Here is a 24,867-nt window from a genome sequence, read left to right on the forward strand (position 1 = left end):
ATGGGAGGGGCAGGGCAGGTGGCCATTCTGTACTGTAGCATTTAAGATCTGGAAGAGAGGCTGGGTGTGCTAGTGCCAGTCTGTAATCCCAGCTACTAGAAGAAGCAGATGGATGATGAGTTCCTGGGCAAAGGTAGTGAAAGCTTGTCTCAAAATACAAAATAAGGAGAGATCCAAGATGGCGACAGGAACACAGCCACAGACCTTCTGACCTCCGTGATCCAGGGACTTTGATAAGAAGCTGGAGACATGCTTGATTGAGGTAAAGCACCAGGGAGAGCTGAAACATAAGCACTCTGAACCCCTAGCTCATGGAAGGCCTCTCCACACCACCATATACTAAAAGAATAGCAGGCACTGCAGACTAAGCCCTGCCCCATAGGCCCACGGAGCCACTGCTCTGCACACCGCTGTGGGATCTCTGATCCTTTGCCCCACTAGGATTGTGCTACCCCAAACTCACACCCCTCAGAATCGCAGGATCTCCATGGGACAAGCCCTTAAGGCTGGGGATCCACAGACATTTACGATTTCTGCCAGACCACGTTCCCCCCAGGCCTGCACATCCCTGCACGATCTCTGCTGAGCTACATGCCCAAGGCCTGCACAGCTCTGCAGGAACTCCATTTCACTGGACCGTGCCCCCCAGCCTTGCACGATCTCTGCTTTGCTGGCCACACCCCCAAGGCCTGCACAGCCCTGCAAGATCTCTGCTCTGCCAGTACATGCCCCCAAGGCCCACTGCACCAGAGATACAAGGCCCTGCAAGATCTCTGCTCTGCTGGGCCACAATCACAAGATCTGCACATCCCTGCACACTATTCACTCCGCAAGCCTGTGCCCCTAAGGCCAGCCAAGCCAGGGACCCACACATGAACGATCTCTGTTCTGCTGGACAGCACCCTCCAAGCCTGTCAAGCTGGGGATCCATAGACACACAGGATCTCCACTCTACTGGCCTGCACCCTTCAGGCACACCAAGTCCACAGTTGCAAAGGCCTGCTACTTCAACTCAGCTAAAGGCTTCCACCGGAAGACCTATGGGATCCCACCCACCATCCACTTGCCAAAGGAAGGCTCCAACCTACCTAAAAGACACACACAAACAAGTCTGGATGCTAAAGAACTAGCATCAGAACAACTAAGACTGCAATTCTACTGTTCCAGAAATAGTGATTTCTTTTTTTTTTTAATTTTAATTTTTTTCCCTTCTTTAAGGGATTTGCTGCCTGGTTTACTGTTTGATCATCCACCATCTCTACCATTTTTTTCTCTTCTCCTCACTACTCTATTCCTTTTATCTTTCCATCTCTCTGTTTTTTATCCTTCTTTCTTGGTTTGGTTAGTATCACTATTGTTACCCAGCCAATACTAAAATACACAAAGTCTAGGGATAGAAACATAACCTAGTGGAAATATGGGAAGAAGAAAAAGGGAAGGAAACTATTCCCCACCCAAAAATAAAGTACTGTAGGATTTAGAGCAAAATGAAGAAAACGGATACCCAGACCCGGACTACAACAAAACAAAGATAAACTATACCAAGGAACCCAATGAAGCCCACAAGAACATTCTGAAAGAAGAAATCCTACAAGTAATTAATGAGAATTTCATAGAGATGCTACTAGAGATGGTCAACCAAAACATACAGGAGGCACTCAAGAAATTCCAAGAGGACAAAAATAAAGAATATGAGAAACCACAAAAACAAATAAATGAAATCATAGAAGCCCTAAATAAACACCAAACTGAAACCGAGACCACCATAAACAGAGAGATAAACAAATTAAGGTCAAAAACTGACAATATTAAAGAGGAAGTAACCCATGATATGGAAAACCTCAGAAAAAAGAATGAAACAGAAATACAAAACACAATGGAAGGCCACTCCAACAAACTAGAACAAACAGAAGACAGAATCTCAGAACTTGAAGATGAAATGGCAATTAAAGGACAAACTGAAGAATTATTAGTTAAACAACTCAAGACCTGTGGAAAGAAAATGCAAGAACTCACTGACTCCATCAAAAGACCAAACTTGAGAATCATGGGCATTGAAGAAGGAGAAAAGGTGCAAGCAAAAGGAATGCATAATATATTCAACAAAATAATAACAGAAAACCTTCCAAATCTAGAGAAAACTATGCCCATTCAGGTACAGGAAGCTTCCAGAACACTGAACAGTCCTGACCAAAATAGAACTACCACATGACATATTATCATTAAAACAATAACTACAGAGACTAGAGAAAGACTATTGAAGGCTGTAAGAAAGAAAAAACAAACAACATACAAAGATAAACCCATCAAAATCACAGCAGATTTCTCAACAGAAACATTAAAAGCAAGAAGAGCATGGAGTGAGGTCTTCCAAGCACTGAATGAAAATAACTTCAACCCTAGGATACTCTACCCAGCAAAACTATCATTCAAAATGGAGAGAACAATAAAAGTGTTCCATGATAAACAGAAACTAAAACAATATATGACCACCAAGCCACCACTACAAAAGATTCTTCAAGGAATTCTGCACATAGAAAATAAAAGCAAACAAAACCATGAAAGGGCAGGCAATACCAAACCACAGGAGAAGAAAATCCAAGAAAAGAAAGAGTAACACCGATTCAGCTACACATAATCAACAAAGACAACTACATGACAGGGATCACCACGTACTTATCAATACTAACACTGAATGTTAATGGACTAAATTCCCCCATCAAAAGACACCAATTGGCAAACTGGATTAAAAAGGAAGATCCAACAATCTGCTGCCTACAGGAGACCACCTTCATCAACAGAAATAAGCACTGGCTAAGAGTAAAAGACTGGAAGAAAATTTACCAAGCCAAAGGTCCCCAAAAGCAGGCAGAGGTAGCAATACTTATCTCGGACAAAGTAAACTTCAAACCTACTTTGATCAAATGAGATAAAGAAGGACACTCCATACTAATAAAAGGGGAAATACACCAAAAGGAAATAACAATTATCAACCTATATGCACCCAACGTAAGTGCACCCAATTTCACCAATCATACTCTGAAGGACCTAAAAGCACATATATAGACTCCAACACAGTGGTAGTGGGAGCCCTCAATACTCCCCTATCACCAATAGATAGGACATCCAAACAAAAAATCAATGAAGAAATCCTAGAAACAAATCAAACCATAGATCAAATGGACCTAGCTGATGTCTACAGAATATTTCATCCAACTTCTGTACAATAAACATTCTTCTCAGCAGCCCATGGAACCTTTTCCAAAATTGATCATATCGTAGGACACAAAGCAAGCCTCAGCAAATATAAGAAAATAGAAATAATCCTATGCATTCTGTCTGACCACAATGCATTAAAACTAGAAGTCAACAACAAAAACAGCAGTAAAAAGCACACGAACAATTGGAAGCTGAACAACACATTGCTCAATGATCAATGGGTCATTGATGAAATAAAAGAGGAAATTAAAAGGCTCCTGGAAGTTAATGAAAATGAAAACACGACCTAATGGAACCTATGGGACACAGAAAAGGTAGTCATAGAGGAAAGTTTATAGCCATGAGTGCATATATCAAAAGGACAGAAAGATCTCAAATCAATGACCTAACACTACAGCTGAAACTCCTAGAAAAACAAGAACAAGCAAGTCCCAAAACAAGCAAAAGGAAAGAAATAATTAAGATAAGGGCTGAAATCAATGAAATAGAAACAAAAAAACCATACAAAGAATCAACGAAACAAAAAGCTGGTTCTTTGAAAAAAATAAATAAGATTGACAGACCCCTGACAAACCTGACTAAACTGAGGAGAGAAAAAACTCAAACCAGTAAAATCAGAGATTCAAAAGGAGAGATAACAACAAACACCACGGAAATCCAGGAAATCATCAGAGACTACTTTGAGAGCCTATACTCTATTAAATTTGAAAATCTCAAAGAAATGGACAGATTTCTAGAAATTTACAACCACCCAAAACTGAACCAAGAGGATATTAATCACCTGAATAGATCTATAATACAAAAAGAAATTGAAGCTGCCATCAAAAGCCTCCCAAAAAGGAGAAGTCCAGGAGCTGACGGATTCACTGCTGAATTCTATCAGACATTTAAAGAAGAACTAATACCAACTCTCCTTAAACTGTTTCACGAAATAGATTGGGCAGGAACACTGCCTAACTCATTTTATGAAGCCAATATTACTCTCATCCCAAAACCAGACAAGGTCACCTCCAAAAAGGAGAACTACAGGCCAATTTCCCTAATGAACATTGATGCAAAAATCCTCAATAAAATAATGGCAAACCAAATCCAACAACAGATCAGAAAGATCATTCACCACGACCAAGTCGGCTTCATCCCAGGGATGCAGGGGTGGTTCAACACACACAAATCTATAAATGTAATACAGCACATCAATAGAAGCAAAGACAAAAACCACTTGATCATCTCAATAGATGCAGAAAAAGCCTTTGACAAGATCCAACACCACTTCATGATGAAAGCTCTAAGAAAACTAGGAATAGAAGGAATGTACCTCAACATTGTAAAGGCTATATATGACAAACCTACAGACAACATCATACTTGATGGAGAAAAACTGAAACCATTCCCCCTAAAATCAGGAACAAGACAAGGGTCTTGTTGGAATAGCACTGGAATTTCTAGGCAGAGAAATTAGGGAAGAACAAGAAATAAAATGAATTCAAATAGGTAAAGAAACTGTCAAAATATCCTTATTTGCAGATGATATGACCCTATCTATACCTTAAAGACCCAAAAAACTCTACCCAAAAACTCTTAGACACCATAAACAGCTGCAGTAAGGTGGCAGGATACAAAATCAACCTACAAACATCATTAGCTTTTCTATACACCACCAATGAACAAACTGAGAAGGAATACACGGAAACAATTCCATTCACAATAGCCTCAAAAAAATCAAATACTTGGGAGTAAATTTAACAAAGGATGTGAATGACCTCTACAAGGAGAATTACAAACTCCTGAAGAAAGAGATCAAGGAAGACTACAGAAGATGGAAAGATCTCCCGTGCTCATGGATTGGTAGAATCAACATAGTAAAAATGGCTATACTACCGAAAGCAATCTACATATTTAATGCAATTCCCATCAAAATCCTAGTGACTTTCATCACAGAGATTGAAAAATCTACCCTAAAGTTCATTTGGAAACACAACAGACCGCAAATAGCTAGGGCAACACTCAGCAAAAAGAGCAATGCTGGAGGTATCACAATACCAGACTTCAAACTATATTACAAAGCAATAGCAATAAAAACAGCATGGTACTGGCACAAAAACAGATATGAAGACCAGTGGAACAAAACAGAGGACCCAGATATGAATCCACACTATACCCACCTCATTTTTGGCAAAGGGGCCAGAAATATACGATGGAGAAAGACAGCCTCTTCAACAAATGTTGCTGGGAAAAGTGGTTACCAGTCTGCAAGAAACTGAAATTAGAACCATGTCTATAACCCGGTACTAATATCAACTCAAAATGGATCAAGGACCTAAATATCAGACCTGAAACTCTGAAGTTATTATAGGAAGGAGCAGGAAACACTCTGGAAGTAATAGTCTGGAGGCAATGACTTCCTCAATAGAATCCCAGCAGCTCAACAACTAAGAGAAAGGATGAATAAATGGGACTTCATAAAATTAAAAAGCTTCTGCACAACAAAACAAATGGTCTCTTAACTGAAAAAGCCACCCACAGAATAGGAGAAAATATTTGCCAGCTATACATCAGACAAGGGACTGATAACCAGAATATACAGGGAACTTAAGAAGCTAAACTCTCCTAAAATCAATGAACCAATTAAGAAATGGGCAACTGAACTAAACAGAACTTTTTCAAAAGAAGAAATTCAAATAGCCAAAAAACACATGAAAAAATGCTCACCATCCCTGGCCATAAAGGAAATGCAAATCAAAACCACACTAAGATTCTACCTCACCCCTGTTAGAATAGCCATTATCCAAAACACCAACAACAACAAGTGTTGGTGAGGATGTGGGGAAAAAGGAACCCTAATCCACTGCTGGTGGGAATGCAAGCTGGTGCAACCACTATGGAAAAAAATTGGGAGACTTCTTAAAAATGTAAACATAGACCTACCATATGATCCAGCAATCCCACTCCTGGGGATATACCCAAAGGAAAGCAACACCTGTTACTCCAGAGGCACCTGCACACCCATGTTTATTGCAGCGCTATTCACAATAGCCAAGTTATGGAAACAGCCAAGATGCCCCACTACTGATGAATGGATCAAGAAAATGTGGTACTTGTACACAATGGAATTTTACTCAGCCATGAAGAAAAATGAAATCTTATCATTTGCAGGTAAATGGATGGAACTGGAGAACATCATTCTGAGTGAGGTCAGCCAGGCTCAGAAGACCAAAAATCGTATGTTCTCCCTCATATGTGGACTTTAGATCTAGGGCAAATGCAGCAATGTAGTTGGACTTGGATCACACAAAAGGGGAGAGCACATATGGGAGATATAGGAATAGGAAGAAAACCTTAAACATGAAAGCATTTGATGTCCCCACTCCAGAGGAACTAAGATAGAAACCTTAAAACGACAGGTTATCATGAGCAGGGAATCAGAAACCAGTGTAAAGATCAGTTAGAGATGAATTAACATGGGTCATAACACATGGGTACATGAAAACAATAGTAGGAATCTCTCTGTATAGCTATCCTTAACTTAACTAGCAAAAACGCTTTGTCTTTCTTATTATGCATATGTCTTTTCTTCAACAAAATCAGTGGTAAGGGCAGAACGGGACCTGCCTGAAACTGAGGCGGGGAGGGGGAAAGGGTGGGTGAGGGGAGCAGAGTGGAGAAATGACCCAAACAATGTATGCACATGAGAATAAATGAACAACAAAAAAAAAATAATAATACAAAAAAAATCATTGCACTGTTGTGTTAGGCAACCATCAATACAAGTTTGGTCATTAAAGTGGTGGAATAATACAAAAAGATATAAAAATGCATGTGACTTTGGTCCTAACTCAGGGCCACTTAGAGCAGTCATAATTTTCCAATTGTGTTAGCTCTTCTCTCTGATTATCAAGAGTTCTATGGAAGGCATAACTTATAAACTTTTTCTCTGTATTATAAAGTATATTTATTACTAGTTTACATGTGAGAGCAAACCACACAGCAAGATATCAATTGGCTAAAAATCAAAATAGATTTCCACTCACGAAGCCATACATAGGTCATAGATTATTGAGATAAACTTGAAGCCTCATTGACTCAAACATTTGAAATCTTCACATTCTATAAGGTAAAGAATCACCTATCTTACCACACCATGACAGGAAACTCACTACCTTCAGAAACTGCTTATATGTCCTTTGAACAGAAGAGCTCCTTAGAAAATTCACCTCAGGCCTGGCAGAGTAGCTCAAGTGGTAGAGCCTCTGCCTAGCAAGCGTGAGGCCCTGAGTTCAAACCCCAGTACCACCAAAAAAAAAAAAGGAAAATTCACCTCAAATCTGTCTTCTTGCACACATGTAAATTATTTCTTGGAACTACAAGATACATATGACATTTCTCCCTCCCATACCTTTGCCTCCTAAATCATGATTTCTCCACTCTAAAGATGCTAATATTCTTTCCTCTGGCCATTGACCTCAAATCGAAACATATTAAATATATAAACTAAAACCTCTTCTATGGCTAGATTTTAGTTTACAAGAGCAGATCCTTTTATTTATCCTATGAAATATGATCTTAAATTAAATGTATAACTCTAGCCTATCAACTTCACCCTGATGCTTATCATAGTTACTATCACCACAAGTTCATGTTATCTTCAGTTTCAATGAACAAACTTTTATCTATGTACTAGATGTTAATAAAAATGTTAAACAGGGCAGGGACAAAGAGAATGCCTTACTGCTCTACAGGGATTAATTCATAAATTTTTAGGCAAACTCAGTTAACCAATTACTAGTCATCTTCATTTTCTAGCAGCCAAACTCTTTACAGTGTTATCATGAGATTCACTGCTGAATACCTCACTAAAGTTCATTTCTAAATCCATTGCATTTCTCTGATTAAAAAATCAAATAACCAGGTCAAATAAGGGAGTTAGTCTCGACTGATCTGATTAGGAGAATCCTCAGTGGCTCCATAGGATCATCACTTCTTCTAAAGATTCACAAATCATCCTACTAATAACCTGTTTTAGAAAATTTGCTATGATCCAGGATCAACCCACTAATCACCAATTTGTTGAATTTATTTCCTGGTTCCTTTTGAATATCAGAAATGAGTTTTTATGTCTTCTCTATTCTCTGCATTTGCTGCCTATGGCTCAACAATGCAGTTTTCAAGGTCTCTGTGAGTCTTCAGACCACAGACCTCACTCAGAACAATAAAGGTTTCATTGGTCCATCTTGCTTTTCATTTCTGTTCATCACATTTTGCTCTACCCTTTCCAGATGACAGTCCCAACACCTGATAAAGAAGACAAGCAAACATTAAAAATAAAAATTGAGTCTTCATTTTGTTACCCACTAAAATTCTCCCCATGGCGCTATTCAACAAGTCTTAGCTTTCTTTGTTCTCTGTACATTGTAAAATATAGTGCTGTGTTTTGGTTTTTTGCTTGAGATAGGGTCTCACTATGTACCCTAGGCTGAACTCAAACTCACGATCCTTCTGCCTCAGTCTCCTAAGTACTGGGATTTCAAATGTAAGCCAAGACTTCCAGTTAAACATTTCTAGTGAAAGTATAAATTCTCTACATAAACACAAATATTAAGTGTATAGCTAGATAATATATCACACATGTATTCACTCATGGCCACCACCTACAACAAAATACTGGATGTTTCTGGTCCCTCAGAGGGCTCTTTCATGTTCCTTCCCTAAAAAAGACCCCTCCTAGAGTGACTAGTTTGTTTGGAACTATCCTGATTTTAGCACTGAAAGTACCACATCCCAGAAAACCTCTCAATCCCAGGCCAACCAAAACAGTAGGTTGCCTCTCCTCTGGGTGCTACTTTTCCATGCTGTTGCATGAATCAGTAGGCTTTTTTCTTTTTCATTGCAGTATGAACATTTGGGTTGTATTTAGCTTGGATTATTGTAGATTAAAATTGCTACCAACATTCTTATACATGTCTATTTCTGGATCATAGCATTACACGTGAACAGATTTATTGGTCACTACAAATCAGTTTTCCAATGTGGTTGTACTGATTTCTTCTTCTCTGTAATAGAAAAGAGACTTTTGCTGTTTCCTATCTCCATCAGCACTTACTATTGCTAGTTTTCAACTAGCTATTTTGAGAAGTGTCTTACAGTATCCCATCATGTGATTTCATTTGCATTTTTCTGATAACTGATGATATAAAGCCTTTTTCATCTATTTATTGGCTTCTTTGATCTCGTCTTTAATAAAGGGCTGGCTTAAATGCATCCACTTTTTTATTTTTATTTAGTTGTCTTTGTTACTGATTTGCACAACTTATACAAGCTATATTTATCTTCTGGATAAAGTTATTTATATCATAAATATCTTCTCTTGGTCCCCATTGTAGACCTCTTTTTGTCTGTGTTTGGCTGTGTGCAGAGAATTCTTCCAACCAAGTGCACCCTCAGTTTCTCCTCATTTTTGTGTGGTGGAAAGACACTATTTCTGGCCTGCTTCAAAGAGCTTTCGAACCTGTCTCCTTTCTCAAGCCCGGCCACCTGCTACCCTCCTCCAGAACCATCTTTTCCCTTTCCAGTTCAAAAGCTTTCTTTTCTTCAGTTTTTAACTTTTAGTTTTGATTATCAAAGTAACATATACAGTTGGCCATCCATATTGATATACTCTGCATCATGAATTCAACCATATTTTTAAAAGAAAATTGTACCCATACCAAACATGTACACACTTTTTCTTGTCATTATTCCCTAAACAATATAGTATAACAACTATTTATATGGTATCTACATTGTATCAGATATTATAAGTCATCTAGAGATGATTTAATATCTAACAATGTGCATAGGTCCTATGTAAATACAATGCCATTTTATATAAGGGAGTTGAGTATCTGGAGATTTTGGTGTCTATGGTGACTCCTAGAACTAATTCCCCATGGATACCAAGAAACAACTGTACTCATTGTAAAAATTTATGAATATATAAATATGTCTATTCCACATGTTTACAGTTGGAATAGACGTTGACACCCGAGCCTACTTTACATCCGCCACTATAATCATCGCCATCCCCACAGGAGTAAAAGTCTTCAGCTGACTGGCCACACTTCACGGAGGCAACATCAAATGATCCCCGGCCCTACTTTGAGCCCTAGGTTTTATCTTCCTCTTCACAGTGGGCGGCCTAACAGGCATTGTCCTATCCAACTCATCCCTAGACATCGTACTACACGACACATACTACGTAGTAGCCCATTTCCACTACGTCTTATCAATAGGAGCAGTGTTCGCAATCATAGGAGGATTTGTGCACTGATTTCCACTATTTTCAGGCTATACACTAGACCAAACATGAGCAAAAATCCACTTTACTATTATATTTGTAGGGGTAAACCTGACCTTTTTCCCCCAACACTTCCTCGGCCTGTCCGGCATGCCACGACGCTATTCTGACTACCCTGATGCTTACACAGCATGAAACACAGTATCATCAATAGGCTCCTTCATCTCCCTAACTGCAGTAATTATTATAGTCTTTATGATCTGAGAAGCATTTGCTTCTAAGCGAGAAGTAGGAGTAATCGAACTTACAACAACAAACCTAGAGTGACTACACGGATGCCCACCACCATACCATACATTCGAAGAACCTACATATGTAAAAACGCACTAAGAAAGGAAGGAGTCGAACCCCCTAGAACTAGTTTCAAGCCAGCCCCATATCCCATATGTCTCTCTCTATGCACAAGATATTAGTAAAATAATTACATAACTTTGTCAAAGTTAAATTACAGGTTAATCCCCCGTATATCTTCATGGCATACCCACTACAGCTAGGCCTACAAGATGCTACATCACCCATCATAGAAGAACTACTAAACTTTCACGACCACACACTAATAATTGTATACCTCATCAGCTCTCTAGTGCTATATATTATTTCACTAATACTTACTACTAAATTAACACATACCAGCACGATAGACGCCCAAGAAGTAGAGACTATCTGAACAATCCTTCCAGCAATTATTCTCATTATAATCGCCCTCCCGTCTCTACGAATCCTATATATAATAGACGAAATCAACAGCCCAACGCTAACAGTAAAAACCATAGGACACCAGTGATACTGAAGTTATGAATATACCGACTACGAAGACCTGGCCTTTGACTCTTATATAATCCCAACATCAGAACTAAAACCCGGAGAACTCCGGCTTCTTGAAGTTGACAACCGAGTAGTACTACCAATAGAAATGCCAATCCGAATGCTGATCTCATCTGAAGACGTACTACACTCATGAGCTATCCCATCACTAGGCCTAAAAACGGACGCTATCCCAGGACGCCTCAACCAAGCAACCCTTACCTCCACGCGGCCAGGACTCTATTACGGCCAGTGCTCCGAAATTTGCGGCTCAAACCACAGCTTCATGCCAATCGTGTTAGAAATAGTCCCACTTAAATACTTCGAAAACTGGTCCCTATCTATACTATAAGTACATTATGAAGCTACAGCAGCGTTAACCTTTTAAGTTAGAGATAGAGAGTAATCTCTCCATAATGGCATGCCACAACTCGATACATCCACATGATTCACAACGATCACCTCTATAATTCTCACCCTATTCATCATCTTCCAACTAAAAGTAAAAACATTCACCTTCACACCTAATCCCACACCCAAAAATGTTGAATCTATAAAACAAAAAAACCCTTGAGAAAAAAAATGAACGAAAATCTATTTGCCTCTTTTATTACCCCTACTATAATAGGACTCCCTATTGTTACCCTAATTATCCTTTTCCCAAGTATTATACTCCCAACCCCAAACCGATTAATTAACAACCGGTTAGTCTCTATTCAACAATGAGCAGTTAAACTAATCACCAAGCAAATAATAACAATACATAACTCCAAAGGACGTACTTGATCTTTAATGCTAATATCACTTATTATCTTCATTGGATCAACCAACCTGCTCGGACTTTTCCCATACTCCTTCACCCCAACAACCCAGCTGTCAATAAATCTCGGAATAGCCATCCCACTTTGAGCAGGAGCCGTAATTCTAGGCTTCCGCCATAAAATAAAATCATCCCTAGCTCACTTTTTACCACAAGGAACCCCTATCCCCCTAATCCCAATACTAATTATTATTGAAACTATCAGCCTGTTTATTCAACCAATAGCACTAGCCATTCGACTAACAGCCAATATCACAGCAGGCCACCTACTAATACACCTAATCAGCGGAGCCACACTAGCACTACTAACCATCAACCCAACCACAGCCTTCGTAACATTTATCATTCTAATCCTCCTCACAATCCTCGAATTCGCAGTAGCCCTAATTCAAGCTTACGTATTCACACTTCTAGTTAGCCTGTATCTCCATGACAACACATAATGACCCACCAAGTCCACGCTTACCACATAGTCAACCCAAGCCCATGACCGCTAACAGGAGCACTATCTGCCCTCCTCATAACATCAGGCCTAGCAATGTGATTTCACTTTAACTCTATCTCCCTCTTAACACTAGGACTACTTACCAACTCACTAACCATATACCAATGATGACGAGACGTAGTACGAGAAGGTACATTCCAGGGCCACCACACCCCAATTGTTCAAAAAGGACTGCGATACGGAATAGTACTATTCATCGTCTCCGAAGTTTTCTTCTTCGCCGGATTTTTCTGAGCCTTTTACCACTCAAGCCTAGCCCCAACCCCAGAACTAGGCGGCTGCTGACCACCCACCGGTATCAACCCACTAGACCCCCTAGACGTCCCTCTCCTCAACACATCAGTTCTTCTCGCATCAGGAGTATCCATTACCTGAGCCCATCATAGCCTAATAGAAGGAAGCCGAAAAAATATAATCCAAGCACTGTCAATCACCATCCTATTGGGCATCTACTTCACCCTTCTACAAGCCTCAGAATATTTTGAAACCTCATTCACAATCTCCGATGGCATCTACGGCTCAACTTTCTTTATAGCAACAGGATTCCACGGCCTACATGTAATTATCGGCTCCACATTTCTACTAGTATGCCTAACCCGACAACTAAAATTCCACTTCACATCAAAACATCACTTTGGTTTCGAAGCTGCAGCCTGATACTGGCATTTTGTTGATGTAGTATGACTATTCCTATACGTCTCCATCTATTGATGAGGCTCATACTCTCTTAGTATTAATCAGTACAGCTGACTTCCAATCAACTAGATTTGGTATAAACCCAAAAGAGAGTAATAAACCTAATCATCGCACTAACTTTAAACTCCTTCCTAGCAACTCTCCTAGTCACCATCGCATTCTGAATCCCACAAATCAACATCTATAACGAAAAATCAAACCCTTACGAATGCGGATTTGACCCCATAGGTTCAGCACGACTCCCATTCTCAATAAAATTCTTCCTAGTTGCAATCACCTTCCTCCTATTTGACCTTGAAATCGCCCTGCTCCTCCCCCTCCCTTGAGCACTACAAACAAACAACCTCTACCCAGTTATCCTCATAGCTCTTGCTCTCATCGTCATCCTATCACTGGGGCTGGCATACGAATGGTCCCAAAAGGGATTAGAATGAAATGAATATGGTGCTTAGTTTAACACAAAGCAAATGATTTCGACTCATTAGATTATGAACAACTCATAAGCACCAAATGTCCCCCATCCTAATCAACCTATTCCTGGCCTTCCTAGCATCCCTGTTAGGAGCACTAATTTATCGATCACACCTAATATCCTCACTCCTGTATATATATATATACATACATGCCAGAGCTGGCGAGCTGGGGACATAGCTCAGTGGTAGAGTGCATGCCTAGCATTCAGGAGGCCCTGAGTTCCGTGCCCAGCACCACAAAAAATAATAAGAAGAAAGTAGGAAGGAAATCACTTATAGCAGAGGCAACCACTGTTAACACATTGGAGTTTTTCCTTCTAGTCTTTTTCTGGTCATACTTTACTTGGCTACAACTAAGTTCTATATGTAATGTTGCATATTCCTCCATAGCTTAATTTTATACTTCGTAGTAACCCCTTATCATTGAAACTCTTTATAAGCACCATTTCATCACATGGTTATTCCACAATTTTATCTACTACTGTTGAATATTTGCATTGTTTGATTTCTCATGATCATAAATAAAACATATTTTTGCAAAGTCTTGGCCTGAATTTTATATTATATCTTTGAGACAAATTTCCTTTTCAAAACTACCACATACTGACTACTTTCTTTTGGCCAGGCATGCTTCATATAGAGTTGTCACACTTGATCTTCAGAACCTTGAGATATTCCTGTTCCCACTTTATAGATGGGGAATCTGTGGCTTAGAGATAGCAGCCAAAGGTTACCCAGCTAGTACATTTTGGACCTAGGATTTAAACACAGGCCTGTCTCTTAACTCCAGAAGGCACACCCTTAAATACTATGCTTTCCTACTTCCCTGTAGTGGAACTACTGGGTGAAAAATGGATGTTTTTACATCTTTGAGTGCATTTTGCCAAAGTGCATTTAATTCCCACCAGTTTTTGAGGGTATCCATGGTATATAGTATCTTCCTCTTTTTTTCTTTCTTTCCTTTTTTTTTTTTTTAAGCAGTACTAGGGTTTAAATTCAGGACCTCACATTTGCTAGGCAAGCACTCCCAGTGGATGATTGTTGCTGGGGTTGAGCAACAACCCCAGTCCTTCTTGATTGTTTTTTTTGTTTGTTTTTAAGATAGAGTCTTACACTTTTGCCCAAGTATCTGGGATTACAGGCATGTACAATCATGCCTTACTGGCTGTCCACGGCATCTTGTGAGCAATAACCTTTGCCTCTAAGACTATGAATATTACTTACAAAATAAAATCTAAATTCCAAAATATGGTATTCAGGAGCCCCACAGTTTGGTTTCAACATGCTTTTCTAGTCTTCTCTGATGAACCCATGTTTGTATCCTATAGGCTAAACATAGTCTTTTAACTCTGTTCCTTATCTTTGTTCAATTCTGACCCTTTGGCTTGAAATAAATTGGCATTACATCTCCACCTGCCAAAATCCTACTCATTCATCAAGGCCATACACATACCACCTCTTCTGTGAAGCCTGCCTGGATTCCCCTATTGCTCTGCCTTTGTTATTACCATAGCATCTAGTTACACATCTTACAACATTTGTCACAGTCTGTCCCTTGATGAACTTTGCGGTATATGTTTCACTCTGGCTTACAAGAGTACCAGTTTCTTGGAAGCAAGGGGCCTCTCTTATCTTTGTGATCCCTACTTTATATAAAGGCTAATAAATTTTGTTGAAAAAATTATTTGTAGCAACTTCAGGGGAAGCTTGTATGAGTTTCCTAACCCATGTGCATGGTTAGAGTGGTATATTTGAGTAGAGGCAAAAGTTCCCAAGTCCTTTTTGGCTTTTCCTGCAGTGTAATCACAAAGGGCCATTGAGCCTAGTAATAGGCCTGGGTTTAAACTGTTAGCAGTTCTTCTCTGGGAAAAACTCAGCTCAGGTCATTCCAGGCTTTGCTGACTCTCAGTGTCTCTGGGCTGCTTTCTCACACTCAGCAAGTCACCTGCTTGTCTCTCTCCCTTGACCCTTCCTTCCACCACCAAAAGGACCTGGTAGATGGTACCCTGTGAAGCCACCCAGGGTTCAGGGGAGTAGGGATGGTAAAGAGGGCAATAACAAGGGTTAGGATGAGAGATAGAAAGGCAGTACAGTTGCTGGGGGTGTAGTTCAGTGGTAGACCACTTGCCTGGCATATGTGAGGCCCAGGGTTTCATCCCTAATACCAAAAAGAAAACTCTGATGATTCTGCTTCTTGTATTGAGCCCTAACTGGTACAGATAAGGAATGGTACAACCTCACCAGAAGGGCTAGGGGAAAGGAGAAGCTTAGCAGCCCCTCACTCAAACCAAGATGAGGGTGCCAATCAGAATTCTCTCTGGGCTTCTTGGACAACAGGACTTTTGCACAGCAGAAGTCACTGAGCTTCTGTAGATGTTTCTCCAAACTTGAATGCACAGATTAGTTGTCATAAGTGCTTAGCTTCCTATGTTTTGGTTAGAAAAAGAAGAAAAGAGAAAACCAGTAGCAAGCAGAAAGAAATGACCCAGTAAAGAATTACAAACAACCTTAACATATCTGAATCAAAATGACAGACCATGAAATAATGTGTTTTACTCTGCATCAGCTCCCCTGCCCCCTACAACTATCTGCCGAATTGCCTGCCACAATGATTATTTCATCTGCCAGGGTGAAAATCTTTTAGCAAACTACCAGTGCTTCAGTGGCAAAGTCTCAGGGGCCCTAGAATGGAGGAAGATCAAGGAGGTGGAAGGAAAGAAAGAGTCTCCAAGAAAGAGAATGCCAGCTACTACTTCCACCAGCAGGGTCATCTAAGACATCAACTACCCCATAGAAAAGAAGTTTATGATGGTCACCAAGTGAGCCTCTGGATGCCAAAGGTTTGCAAGCAAAAGTCAAAGGAAATAAAGAGGGAGTAACCCAAATCAGAGCTACTACTACATAGACTCTATGCATGACACTGTGGGATGTTCAGCTAGATGGTCACCTACTTAATCATGACAAGGCATGTCTCCAAAAGCAGCCATTTGCTTGCATCTAATCAGGGCTCAGTAGTTGCAAGTATCAGAAGCTTCCTCAGACTAGTTACAGTTAAAAAGGGGGTTCAGTGTACTGGAAGTACATCCTCCTCCTAGTTCCTGGTGGAACTAAGAAGTTGCAAGGCACCTCATCAGTCTACCTCTGTCTCCAGGAACAGAGTTGCTTTCCAGATGTTGTTCATCTCTGCTCCTATCTTGAAGTCTGCTCCCTGACCTCTGAGCAGACTGATCTCTCTGTGTTAGTCATACTCCCTGCTTCTCCAACATTGCCTGGCCCGACCACCAGCTGCTGGACTCAGCCTTTCAGGAATCAGGGGTTGGGGAAGACACCCCAGTAAGTACACCTTAGCGGACCGATCAGTCTATCTCTTAAGGACCTCTAAGGTGTCCACACCCTAATAGATACTGTGGAGGTTGCAGAAGTGTGATATGCAAAATTCCTGCCCACAAGGTACTGAACAGCTAAGAAGAGACACAATGAGCATAAGGCCTGTGTAGTACAAGCTGTAGGAGAAAGAAGGGCTGGAAGGGCCAGGAAAGTTGTTTGGAGGAGGTGTGGCCTGAGCTGGAAGATGAAGGATGGGAGAGGAAAAATGTCATTGGTGGATCTTTCACCAGCAGGACAAAGACTCTGAAAGTGAGAATAAGGTGTGATTGTTGGAAGTAATAAGTGTTGTGACCTGCCATTATGTCAGGTAATGGCAGGGTTGAGACTGAGAGTGGGGAGTTGAGCTCCATTCTTTAGGACAGTAGTCAAACTTGAGCATTCATCAGAGTCTCCTGGAGCATTTCTTACACACACATCAACCCCATAGGTTCTCATTCAATAGATTTGGGGCAAAGTCTGAGAATTTGCATTCCTAAAGAAAAGTGACTTAAAGACAGTGGATCTTTCCACAAATGGGCCTATGAGTGGTATTTGTGGTGAACAGGCAAGGATACAGAGAGATGTCAGGGAAGCTTTGTGGCAAAAGTAGGGCAGGCCACACCCACATAGGGTGTGGCCCACACAGGATGCTGGAGAAAGTAGAGAGGGGAGGGCGCATCCAAATGGTAAGGCATCTGCCATTGGCCAGAAAATGCCCGGGAATCCTGAAAACATAAGGACGCATGGGATCCAATTCCTATACTTGGTACATGAACTACCTGTCAGTACTGGAGAGAGAAGGCCCAGCAACGAGGTTTAATACTAGGAGGTAGTATAACCTGGCCTAGGATGCAAGCAGACCTGGGTTTAAATTCTGGCTCCACCACTATGTACAAAACCCTGAATGGGTCACTCAGCTCCCTGGCATATGGAATCCTTGCTATGGGCTATCACAGTGCCTGCCTTCATGAAAGTGTGAGAATTTACAAGGCAACACATTCCAGGCACACAGCAAGCATGCAATAATATTAATCCACAGGAACTCTTCACACACTTGACTCTCTCAATATCCTCGTGAGCAGGCACCATAGTTCTTAGGGTAACCATCTGTTCAGATTTGCCTGAAGTAGTCCCAGTGTATGTTCACTGTGATGATTTCATTATTGGCACATTTTTCAATCTCAGAAATATCCCTTGGTTATATGTGAGGAAACTGAGGCATAGATAAATTAAAGTACTTACCCCAGGTCATACAGTTGTTAAAGGATAGGCTGTGATTTGAACCCAGGCAGATTGACTGTAAAGGACATGCTTATAATTACTTCATCATACTGCCTCCTGAAAGGGGGCAGGTGAAAGCCAATTTTTTGCTTTTGAAGCTTGTGGTGAAGGCTGACCACCTGTCCAGGCAGAGACTCTTCCCCAAGCCAATAAAATAAAAGATAGGTTGAAAGAACATAGGCAGTTGGCTTGGAGAAGTGAGACAGAGATGTGCCAGAAGGTTCTGGTGGAGGCAGGAGAATGGATAAAGCCACCTATAGAACTCTACACACTGGGAGTAGCTCCTCATTACTCCTCTCCTGGGAACCCTGCCAAATAACTGAAAGAGAACCCCTCTGTTCCTGAAAGAATAATCCATCAGGCTTTACCCAGAACCTCGGCAGAGTATCCAGAATCTAAACAAACAGAAGCTCTGCTCAAAGAAAGGATGTCCTGGAAGTGAGAGGACCTGTCTTACATAAAAACTACCTCTGTGAGAGATGGAACTTTGGGTGCAAAGGAGAACTTCCATACCATTCATCCTACCCATCAAGTCTGTTTAGGTTTTAATTTCATGTGATTCAGCCCTCCCAGGTATGCTATCTGCTCTGACATGACCCAAGACAAAGTCCAAATTCTCCACTAACCCTTGGCTCATTTCTTCTCTCTGCTTCTACCCTTTACTCTTGACTCCATCAGTGACTTTCAGGAACTGAGTTTCAGGGAATCTGGATTGATCTGGGTAGGCAAATGGTAGCAAGGAACAACTTCCTAAGGGAAGGGACCTATCCTAAACCTTGCCGTGCCCTGCAGATTTCAAAGCAAAATTGAAATGATTTAGGAAGTGTCTAATTTATAACTTCCCCTCTCTCCTCTCTAATACCTGTAACAGTGAGCTAAAAGAGCAAGGTCTGCCTGTAAAGTAACATGACTGAGAGTTACAAAGACATTATTAGGTGAATAAACTTTTTAAATCATCTAAGCAGTATCTCCAAAATCATCACAAGTGTGGCAGACACTTGTAAAATGGAATTTAACACACCAACCAAAACACTTTGTGTTGTGTCTGGGTTTCAGAAGAAAAAATAATCAAAAAGAACTTTTGTAAAAGGAAAAGATTCTTCTGTTGGAATGGAAAAAAGACATGTGTGAGATGTTTCTCTTTGGTTTTCTTTTTGGTGGTACTGGGGTTTGAGCTCAGAGCCTCACACTTGAGCCACTATGCCGGTATAAGATGTTTTTCTTAATAACAAATGAAACAGAAGTTTTTGTGGTTTTGAATGCAATGGAGCTTGAAGAAATGTTCAGTAACTTTTGATTTCATTATCCATAACAACCGAGATAATTATTGAATTGTCATTGTTTTAATTATGGCACATTGATTAACTATGATATATAATTAACCTCAGCACTGTTTCATGAAGATATTTAACAACTAAATGATGTAAAAGGTGTTCAGATGTGTGACCAGAAGGTAGGTTTATTAACACTAGAACGTTCTCTTCTTTACCGTGGGTACCAGGAGACCTTGAGAACAGGTAAATTCAAAGTAAAGCTTCATGTGTTTGAGATTTTCTTCAGCTTTCCACATTTAGCTGGCAAAGGGACCCTATTACTGAGAAAAGATGATTTCAGCTCTAAAAGAGCACTATCATTCCCCTTACAAAGGACAAAGTTGAGTTTCAGCAGGTCCAGGATTTCAGATCTTAACCCACTGCCCTTCCCTTATGCCTCAATAAAGCCACATTTTTCTGAGTTAGTGGGCTCTCCTGGGGACAAAGAGCAAAAATTCAATGAGCTTACTCTCTGGAAAAGGAATTTGTAGTAATGCCATCTGTCTTAGTCTGTTTTCTAAACCTGAACATGACAGCCCAATTTATAAAGAATAGAGAATTATTTGGCTCACAGTTCTAAAATACAGGAAGTCCAAAAAGATGGCACTAGCATTGGGTGAGGGACTCCGTGCTGCCTCATCACCTGATGAGACAGAAAGAGCATGTAATTCAGGCCTCTCTTCCTCTTCTTATAAAGCCACTAATACCATCACGGTGGCCTCATCCTCTTGACCTCATCTAATCCTACCTATCTCCTAAGCGCCCCCCCCCCCGCCAAATACCATTGACATATGGTTTGGGGGGATTAAGTTTCCAACCATGAATTTTTGAGGAACACATCCAAATCATAGCACCACTCCTTGCTCAGACCTTGGCAGCATTAGAAGCTTCCAGGACCTGAGCTCTGACATCCAACAACAATGCATCTATTACTTCAGTCTCTCTCTCTCTCTCTCTCTCTCTCTCTCTCTCTCTCTCTCTCTCTCTCTCTCTCTCTTTCTCTCTCTCTCTCTCTTCCTCTCTCTTTGGCTTATATACTCTTTCCATAGTTCTACTCTTCCCCCTTTCCCCCAAATGTATTCCAAATCTAAAGGGAGTTAGAATAATTGGCTTAACTCTTCACCAATGACCTATTGGGTAGAGCCTTTACACCAGGCACCCTGTATCCATCAAAGATGGCTGCATCCTGCTTCCCTAAGCAGGCAGCCGTGGGAGGGGAGCTTCAGCTAAAAGGACACAGAGAGTACCATGGCTGTTTATGGAAGGTATATGTACAACACAGCAGTGACACCGCCAAAACTGATAACCATGACGGTGACAATGATACATACAGAGCATGTGCCTCTCACCACGCCAAGCCTTTTGCATGCATGTTCTGTGAGCCTTGTAAACTAAGCTTGTGTTCAAGTCCCAAAAATGTAGCAATGCAGGCAATAGTACAGAATTCCAACAATTTCTCCAGTCGTTCTATCATGGTAAAATGGGCTGTTGTATAATGTGACTTCTGACATCTTTTCTGCTAAAATGACCAACAGGGAAATCCTACGATCTTTCCCTGACTCTGACTCAACATAGGAAGTCCGAAAGGGCAGCATTTAGGATTCCAGCTCCCCTTTGTTCTTGCCACCCAGTGTAAGCACAGGGCTAACAGCCAAATGCACTGAGTACATAGTCCTTGGCTCATCGATACCTGTCCAGTGGCAATCTGGCACAACTGATTCTTTGTGAAGTTGCCCTTGCTGTCTGAAAAAGAGCTTCAAACTGTGTGAGAAGCAGCGCTGGATCCCTGCTTCTCCTCCAAGCACCTATGATTTCCTCCTGAGAGATTCATGTATTGGTTCTTAAATTTTTTTTTATTTTAGCGACAAGGTCTCACTGTGCTGCCAAGGCTGGGCTTAACCTCCTGGACTCAAGCCATCCTTCCATCTCAGCCTCTCCAGTAGCTGGGACTATAAGCTGTATCACCATGGCTAGCCATTTGTTGGTTTTAAAGGCTGTCTGGGTTTCTAGATAAGTTGTGATAAATCTTTGTCTTTTGAATAATATTTGCTTTTGAAAACAACCAAAAGTCACTCCAAGCAAGCGTATACACTCCCTTTTAAAGGATAATTTTTATCAGTGAAAATCATCCAGGGAAAGATCACAGCTATCTGAAGAATGATGGAGAAGCCATCACCAAGTGTCCTTACTCTACCATGAAGAATGCACAAACATCTATGTTTGTTTCCAAAATAAAGAAGATGTCTGCCCAGGAACTTCTTCCAAGGCTCCTAACATAGGAAGGCTGAGTCACATCCAGTTCCTCATCATCTTCCATGCTCCTGTCCATGTTCCTCAGATTCGTCCAGTAACAAGAATGACCCAGGACACCTGTCAAAATTCAGAATCCTAGGCCCCCACTGGACCTCTCTAGACAGAATTTTAGGCAAAGGCCCAAAGATTTTGTATTTTTATAGCACTCTGAAAGCTTTGCTTATCAGTCAGGTTTGGGACACATTGTCCATTGTAAAAATCAGTTATTTTCTTCCCTCTCTCCCTCTCACTGCCCATTAAATCTCTCTCTGCCTACTGGGGTTGGGTATGGAAACAAGCCTGGGCACCAATGAGCAGTGCATGGCTTTTACCAAGCCCCTTCCCTTTCCAGTCCTTATTCTCATCTGGAAGATAGGAGTTTCTACTAGATTACTTGATGATGCAATGGAGCACTGGCACTTGCCAGCACAGGCTGTGCAAATTAATGGCATGTCTTTCACAAAATTTTTGAAGGATTTTTTCAATCATTCCTTTTAAATTTCCAGGATAGTTACCAGGAAAAGAGAGAACTAAGGCTCTGCACATGCTGAGATAATGCCTGGGGAAAGGCCTAGCATAGGGTCTGACACTGAGAACTTGCAGAGTGTCAGACTCTTTCTCCCAACTATGTCAGGCCAATCATGTTTTCAAATAGTCCCTGAAGAGGCTTCTGCATCAACCCTCCACAAACAGTCTCCAGAATTCACCAATGGGCCACCTTTGTGCAGTACACTCCCATGGCACGTGGTCAGCTCCAAAGCCTGGGCTCTTCCCATTACACTGTGCTCTCCTAGATGTTCTATCTTCTACTTCTGTCCTCCATGCCCCTCCAGATCCCCATTCTGTCTACCTTGCTCAGCATTCTCATGCCCCACCTATAAGAGTGTCTGGTACCTTGTCCCCCAAAGGTCTCCCCTCTTCCTCCTGCTCAGCACCCTCCCCCACCCCCTGGGGGTTTCTCCTCCACCACCCACCCAACTCCTGCCTCCAACCTCAAGGTCTCCTCCACCAGTGGAGCCTGCCATCTACAAGCACTCAGTACCACTTCCCCCTCCGGGCTGTCTCTCTCACATACCCACAGGGCCTGCCCAGCCCCTTCCTGCGCTGCCCTTCACAGCGACTCCTGGACCGCGTGGTCCGGCGCTATGCCGAGGTGGCTGACGCTGGTAGCATCTTCATGGACCACTTCACAGACCGTGATAAGCTGCGTCTCCTCTACACCCTGGCTGTCAATGCGCACCCCATCCTCCTACAGGTACTTAGTGTCGCCCCTCAAGCCTTCCAGGTTGGGAACCACTTCGAACTCCCAGGGGCCTGCCCTGGAGTTCAGTTCTCTCCCTTTCTTTACTGCATGCCTTGGAGCAACAACCGGTGTTAATGTCTTTAAGGCATTTGACAAATATTTGATGCTTTTGGAAGTGTGAATGTGCTGTGGCTACTGCTGTGGATAAAAGAGGTTTGGGAGCACAAAGCTGGGAATATAGATAGGAGGGGACAGTAGCTACCTTCACTGGTTGAGGCACCCCGGAAGGGCTTTGTGAAGGAGGACAACTTTGATTGTGCCTCAAAGGTCAGTAAGATTTGAGTAAGAGCAAGAAGGTGGGGAAATAACCAAAGAATGATGTGTCAGAGATGTGTCCTGCAGCTATGTTTGGAAGTGGGGAGAATGGAAGTAACCTAAATGCCCATAATAGGGGAATGGTCAAATAAATAAGGATGCATCAGGACCTGTGAATAAATACGATGGTCAAAAAGACAGGTATGGTGGCCTCTGCCTTCATGCTGCTTCCAATCCAATGGCAAAGACAGACACTCAACATGTAAACAAATATCCATCGAACATGTGGGTCCCAATCCCCCTTACCCCAAGGGTCAGGACATAGAGGTTACATAATAGATACACAGGAAACCAGGAAGTAGGAGGAAAGAGCAGGAAAAGGAAGAGGGGTACAAAGAGGAGGAAGGAGAGGAGAAGGAGGAAGAGGAATAAGAGAGGGAGCAGTGGGATGGAAGAGAGAGAGGGGAAGGAGAAGAGAAAGAAGAGGAGAGAGAGAAGGTTCAAGTAGAAGCAAAAGGAGCCACAGAAAAGACATTTCATAAATATTGCCCAAAGGGATAATGGCTGAATGCATAATGATGACTGTCATTTATTGAGCACCTTCTGTATGCCAGGTACTGTGTGGAATGTTTGCTATCATTTTGTCAGTTAAGGCTCACAACAAACCCCTGAAAATATTATTGTTCCCTTTTCTAAGTGATGAAGTGACTTGTCTAAAGTCACTTAGCCACTGTCAGCACTGGAGCCCAAACCCAGAACTGTGTAACATAGTTGACCACATTCTTTCTGCTAAAACCCGCCTGGTAACATTGGCATTTTAAATGCTACAGGCGGAGAAGGAAGTGTTGGTTGTCCTGCACATTCAGAGGTCTTTTACCCATGGTCCTAACCTTGGTTGGCAGCCTAGTAGACTCTGGATACATCCCTCTCCCCCCTAGATCTGGCTCCTGAGAGGCCTGGACCCTACATTCAACCCTGGGATATGCCCAAAAAAGGCATGACATAGGACCCAGCACATTTAGACAAGGACAGTAGCCCTGCCTGGGACCTCTTTAGAGGCACATGGTGAGAAAGGCCCCTCTAGTCAGGAGAAACTCAAAGAGCAAATGGGCATGAGTTCTTCATAACATGATTTAAAATGGGCGGAAGGCCACAGAAAATTATCAGAGAGGGGGGATGATTTTGCCTTTTTGTTCGTTTTGTTTTATTT

General features: G+C 41.5%; 1 protein-coding gene across 2 annotated transcripts in view; it reads left to right on the forward strand.

The window, feature by feature from the left end:
• The window catches only part of Dipk2b (divergent protein kinase domain 2B), a 45,982-nt gene that overhangs the window by 14,641 nt on the left and 6,474 nt on the right, over positions 1-24,867 (forward strand). Inside the window, exon 3 of one of the 2 annotated variants that reach the window (XM_020164997.2) lies at positions 23,181-23,354. The exons of the other annotated variant lie outside the window; for it this stretch is intronic. Within the exon in view, the coding sequence (XP_020020586.2) occupies positions 23,181-23,354 (174 nt within the window). The remainder of the gene's footprint in view (positions 1-23,180; positions 23,355-24,867) is intronic. 2 annotated transcript variants of the gene reach the window in all.

The sequence above is a fragment of the Castor canadensis genome, chromosome X (assembly GCF_047511655.1).
Source record: "Castor canadensis chromosome X, mCasCan1.hap1v2, whole genome shotgun sequence".
Lineage (NCBI taxonomy): Eukaryota > Metazoa > Chordata > Mammalia > Rodentia > Castoridae > Castor > Castor canadensis.